At 47.2% G+C, this 6256-nt stretch overlaps 1 protein-coding gene across 1 annotated transcript; it reads left to right on the top strand.

Moving 5' to 3' along the window:
• Nucleotides 1-1602: 1602 nt before the first annotated feature.
• H6S33_012701 (uncharacterized protein) lies at nucleotides 1603-5842 on the top strand (the record flags this gene model as incomplete). Its single annotated transcript, XM_044844080.1, has 4 exons — nucleotides 1603-2206; nucleotides 2257-3408; nucleotides 3474-4485; nucleotides 4552-5842. 4 exons carry the CDS (start codon nucleotides 1603-1605, stop codon nucleotides 5840-5842), a joined length of 4059 nt encoding a protein of 1352 aa, XP_044695350.1.
• Nucleotides 5843-6256: the final 414 nt, after the last annotated feature.

Here is a 6256-nt window from a genome sequence, read left to right as displayed (position 1 = left end):
TCCGGGATTTCCTTGTTATTGTTTGTGTTCGTTTGTGTTCGCTTCTGTTCTTGTTTGTTTGCGTTTGTTGTTTTTGTTTTTTCTTTTTTTTGTTCGGTTTGTGTTTTAGGCGGTTGGTCCGGTGTGCGATAAGTCTTGTACTTCAAAGCAATATAAGTTTCTTCTTCTTCTTCTTCTGTATTCTACTCGCTCACCTCTGGCTCGCGATAGGATTTCTTCCCCCCGAGATGGAGTTATACTGATTCTCGAATTGCTTCGGTCCCTGAACTTCCCTCGCTCGACACCCCCATTCTTTGCTCGTTCGGTACCCTCACGGGTCGCGTCCACCGTTCACCCCTCACCAAAACAACGGCTACTCTTTACAGCCATCCTTGCCCCTCCTTATTTTCACTCATCGCACGAGTGAGCCCACATGTCGGGTACGCACACTGTCAGTAATCTCCAGTCAGCGAGAACCTACTGCCAAAGCGCTCGACAGCCCGCGAAGTTAGCGACCTCTCGGTCGCGAAACTATCGTCAAATTTTTATCCGAGGTCCAGTGACCTTACCCCTCTTTATCGGCCTTAACCAGGCCACCCACTTTTACCCGAGGCGGCCCGCTCCCCTCACCCCAACCCAACCGGTCTCCGAGACCACCCTCAACACAACACGGTCGGCACTTTCGATTGCGACCCCCATACATACTGAGCCTTCGGCTCAACCCTTTTTGCATGTCCCCTCCAGAGGACACCACTTCAAACACGACTCGGGCACAGTCTTTAGCCGTTGCTCCAGGGACCGACGACCCCACCCACTCCTTACTTGACCAACCGGTCACCACTCCTCAATTCCTCGCTGCCTGACAACCAGAAGCCCGAGGACCCACACTCGACCCACCCCCCCTCGCTTTCACACCTGACGCTGTTGCGGTTGGCCTCTCCTGCCTTCGTGCGCGTGGTTTCCCAGTCCTGTTAAGGTTCGTCCACAGATATGACACCGGGAACGTTGGTAATGATATCGCTTCGATTGAACACTACGTTTAGGATTGTGCTCGCTAATGCAGTTGACGGAGAAGTTTGGGGTTCTTACTTTTTTACTACGGGGAGGTTTCTTTGTTGTCGCTTAGATTCTGCTTACCTGTACCACTTGTTATTCGCGCCCTCTTCGTGCGCTGTTTTTCTCTTTTTATGTACGTAGTTCTCGTAGCTGCGGTAGTTAGTTTTTGTACTTCGTTTTTGTTTTCGGGTTAGTCGGTGGAGGTTGTAGTCGGGTAGTTAGGTGTGCGATAAGCTTCGGCTTCTAAGCAATATAAGTTTCTTCTTCTTCTTCTTCTGTATTTTACAGTCACGAATACTATTTGGTTCGCGCTACGTCATAGGGTTTACCCGGTATACTAGACCAGGTACAACCATCCATAGTCCATAATCCACAGTCCCCGTTCTTGCCTCAGGTGTACCCTTCGGCCCAATAGTTCATAGTCCACGAACCTCCTACGTCCACGTCTTCGCCTCGGTTGTATTCCTTGGCTTCATAGTTCCTACGCCCATAGTCTCCGTTACACTTAGGTTGCATCCTCTACAGCCAACCGATACAACACCACCTTGCTTAGCTCTGGTCGTGACTATGTCCGACACCACTCAGGATATGCTGTTGCAGCGTCTTTCAGAATTTCTGACCACCTATGGTCCCCTCCCAGCCGATATAGACTTCGGCGAAGAACTTACGGAGGCTCATGGTCTTATTGCTGAGTGTTTGGAGGCTCTCACCAAGCCTCTTGACACCCCCGCGCGACTAGAACCCGTTATTGACAAAGCTCAGGAAGAGGTCATTGCCGGCCTCACCACAGAACTAGAAGCAGCCAACGAAAAGGCTGCCGATTTTTGGCAAACCTTGTGCGATAACCAGGAAGATTCTACCGAGATCTTCCGAGGTCGCGACGAGGTTATCGTTGCTTTGAAGATTGAGCTGGAGGAGTCTAAGGCCGAAAAGGAGGAGCTTCGGTATCGCCTGGCACTACATCAGGAAAGTCTCGCCACCGCTGATGAGAACCTCGCTGATGCTGAAGATGAGATTCTTCACATCACCTCTGTTGCAAAGGCCTGGGAGGCCCAAGCCAATGCCATGATTGCTGACCTTCGTTCTCGTATCTCCGCCGCCATAGTTAAACCCCGATCCCGCCATGTCTCCGTTAAACCTCGTTATCTCACCCCTCGCTCACAAGACCCCCGTACCATCAACAATTGGCGAGAAAAGCCAATTGAACAAGTGTCTCAAAAGCCGGCGTTAAAAGGTCAGCCCCTTTGGTAAAGATTGGCAAACCAAAGGGGCCAACCCCGCCACCTGTCTCTGTTCTTCCTGCTGTTACTGTGTCCGAGGATAAGATGTTTGAAGACTCTCTTGTCGTCACCTGCTCTGTCTCCCAGAATCCCGACTCCTTCGTTCCCACCTATGCTCTCATCGACACGGGAGCATCAGGTTATGCGTTCATCGATCAAGGTTTTGTGAAAAAGCATGGACTCTCCTTGGAACCCCTGAAAACATCACGCCTACTCGAGGTAATCGATGGTAGGCCAGTCAAATCAGGAAAAATTACCCATGTTGCTCGCCTCTCGTTAGATATCCATGGCCATCAGGAAACTGCTTTGTTTTTCGTTACCCATCTAAGTCACTATCCGATTGTGATGGGAATGCCTTGGATGCGGCAACATGATGTTACCATTCGACCAAAGAAAAATCTACTCGTTTTTAACTCTTGGAACTGCTGTCAACACTGTTCACTCAGTGGAACGGCGGTTACTGTCCATGGCATATCGATCCCCTTACCAGAATTTCATACAGTTGTCAGCTCAGTAGCTGATAAGTCCACCACCGACGTCAAGCAACTCGTACCAAAGGAATTCCACCATCGCCTTCCCATGTTTAAAGAATACGATGCCTCAGTCCTTCCACCTCACCGACCCTCCCATGACATTGAAATAATTTTGGAAGAGGGTAAACGACCACCGTATGGACCCATCTATGGCCTGTCGCAGACTGAATTGAAAGCATTACGGGAATATCTTGATGAGAACTTACCCAAAGGATTTATTCGGGCCAGTGAATCACCGGCGGGAGCACCTATACTATTTGTAAAGAAAAGTGATGGGACTCTCCGGCTATGTGTAGATTACCGAGGCCTCAATGCGATCACGATCAAAAATCGGTATCCGTTACCACTGTTAAAGGAAACTTTGGCTAAACTTTTGAAGGCACAGTACTATACCAAGTTGGATCTACGTTGGGGATACAATCAGATCAGGGTAGCGGAGGGAGACGAATGGAAAACAGCATTTAGAACTCGATATGGACATTTCGAGTATACAGTAATGCCGTTCGGATTAGCCAACGCCCCCGCCACCTTTCAACATTGGATTAATGATATCCTACGGCGTTATCTCGATCAATTTGTCACGGCTTATTGGATGATATACTAATTTATTCGGAAACTTTGTCAGAACATAAGGATCACGTCCAGAAGGTTTTGAAGGTACTTGATGAGAATCATGTTCACCTTAAACCTGAAAAATGTGAATTTATGGTCCAGGAAACGAAATATCTCGGCCTTATTCTCACCCCGAATGGGAATAGGATGGATCCGAAGAAAGTTGTTGACGTATTAGAATGGTCCACACCAAGGAATCTCCATGATGTTCAGGTATTTTTAGGATTTGCAAATTTCTATCGACGGTTTATTTTGAGATATTCAAAAATTGTTGCTCCGCTTACAGCTCTGACCAAGAAAAATGTCAAATTCGAATGGACGGATGAAAGGGAAGAAGCATTCCAGACATTGAAAAAGATGTTCACAACGGCACCCATACTAATGCACTTTGATCCGGATCGGAAAATCGTGGTAGAAACCGATGCATCTGACTATGTTTCTGCTGGAATACTGTCTCAACGTGACGATGAAGGAATTCTACATCCAGTCGCTTTCTTCTCTAAGAAACATTCCCCTGCGGAATGTAACTATGAGATCTATGACAAAGAACTCCTGGCAATCGTACGATGTTTTGAGGAATGGCGACATCATTTAGAGGGGGCACAATTCCCAATTGAAGTTCTTAGCGACCATCGGAACCTCGAATATTTCATGTCAACAAAGTTATTAAACCGTCGACAAGCCCGTTGGTCGGAATTTCTTTCACATTTCGATTTCGTCATTCAATTTAGACCAGGAAAACAAGGGGCGAAACCAGATGCATTGACTAGAAGGTCGGGTGACCTGCCTAAAGAAGGGGATGAGCGGTTGACCCATCAGAGTCAAGTGGTGTTGAAGCGAAAAAATTTAGATGCAAAGCTAAGTTTGTTCGCGGGTTCTTTTTCAAATGAATCCGCTGAAGGAATGTCCACTGTAGAAGAGTTGTTTTTAAATGCTTACCAAGTTGACAGTTTCCCGAACAAAGTCCTTGCAATGCTTCGGAATGGCGTCAGTTACTCGAATATGATTTCGCTTGCCGAATGCACGTAAGACAATAACGGTCGGCTACTTTATCGTGGCGCACTCTATGTACCGGATGACAACGATCTTAGGCTAAGACTCCTAAAGGAACATCATGACAAACCATCGGCAGGCCATCCAGGCAGAGCGAAGACTTTGGAACTCCTGAATCGAGAGTACTACTGGCCACAGATGCGAAAATATGTCGACCAGTACGTTAGGAATTGCAATGTGTGTGCCCGTAGCAAGGCACCACGCAATGCACCTTATGGGGTACTTCGACCTATGCCAATACCCGATGGATCATGGAGGGACGGATCAATGGATTTCGTTACTGATCTTCCGGAAAGCGATGGATATAATGCGATATTGGTGGTAGTGGATCGACTAACCAAGATGCGACATCTGATTGCCACAACTAAAGAGGTGGATTCAAAAGAAGTAGCGAGGTTGTATATCGATAATGTTTGGAAATTACATGGACTCCCTGAAACTATGGTATCTGATCGAGGAACACAATTTGTTGCGGAATTCTGGAGGTCCCTTTGCGATCGTTTGGAAATATCGCCAAAGTTCTCTACAGCATTTCACCCCCAGACGGATGGACAAACGGAAAGAATCAATGCTGTGATGGAACAATACCTTCGAAGTTATGTTTCTTATCAACAGGACGATTGGGTTCGATGGTTGCCAATGGCCGAGTTTGCAACAAATAACCATGCTTCGGAAACGACGAGAATCTCTCCATTTTACGCCAACTCAGGGAGGAATCCAAGAATGACTTTTGGTCCTTTGGAATATGGTAGGATGACAGCGGAGGATCAGGCCAATAGTATTGCAAGGGAGATGAAGGATATATTGGATTTTCTAAAGGATGAATTGTTCCGAGCGCAAAGAATTCAAGAAGAGTCGGCCAATATGAGTCGGACTCCAGCGCCTCACTATCGTATGGGGGATAAAGTTTTCCTATCGACCCGCCATGTCCTCACCAAACGACCCTCGAAAAAACTCGATTGGAAGCGTATTGGGCCATATATCATTAAGCGAATTGTCAATCCCTATGCCTACGAATTAGAGCTTCCCCGTTCTATGAAGGTCCATCCTGTGTCTCATGTTTCGTTACTGTCGCCGGAAGCTATTGATCCCCTACCGGGTCAGCAACAATTGCCGCCACCCCCAGTCGAAATTGAAGGTCAAGAGGAATGGGAGGTTGAAGACATTTTGGATTCCAGAAGCCGTCGGGGAAGGTTTGAATACTTGGTAAAGTATATTGGTTATGATGAAGCTTCGTGGCAGCCATTGTCGGATGTCGAACACTCGCCCGATATCGTCAAACGATTCCATGAACGTTATCCACGGAAGCCTAAGCCTACCAGGAGGTAGGCCTTAGAGGGGGGAGTGGTCTGTAACGGCAGCTAGGCGGGTTGGCTATTTGAGTTGTCTGGGTATAAGGGAGAAGGATTATGTAGTGTGGTTGGGTTTAGCGAAGCGGGTTTCTATTATGTTCTTTTTGTTTCTGTTACGCGAGGGTATGAGTCAGCATTGGGATAGGGTATGGATATATAAGGGGGGCGTTGTCTGGTGATTTCTTGTTTCTCTTTCTTTCTCTTTTCTCTTTATGCAACCTCTGTATTCTACTTGCTCGCTAAGGCTCGCAAAGAACTCCCGGATAATCAACCTCGCTTTAAAAACTTCTTATTTTACTCCTCTCGGTTTATCCTGGTATATCATACCAGGCTGAGCCACTTTGTCCCCGATCGTACGGTCGCGTTTTGTTGTTCCAAGCGAAAGAAACCT

This window comes from Morchella sextelata, assembly GCF_020137385.1.
Source record: "Morchella sextelata strain SCLS chromosome Unknown scls_8, whole genome shotgun sequence".
Lineage (NCBI taxonomy): Eukaryota > Fungi > Ascomycota > Pezizomycetes > Pezizales > Morchellaceae > Morchella > Morchella sextelata.
This window is presented reverse-complemented; position numbering and strand designations above follow the sequence as displayed.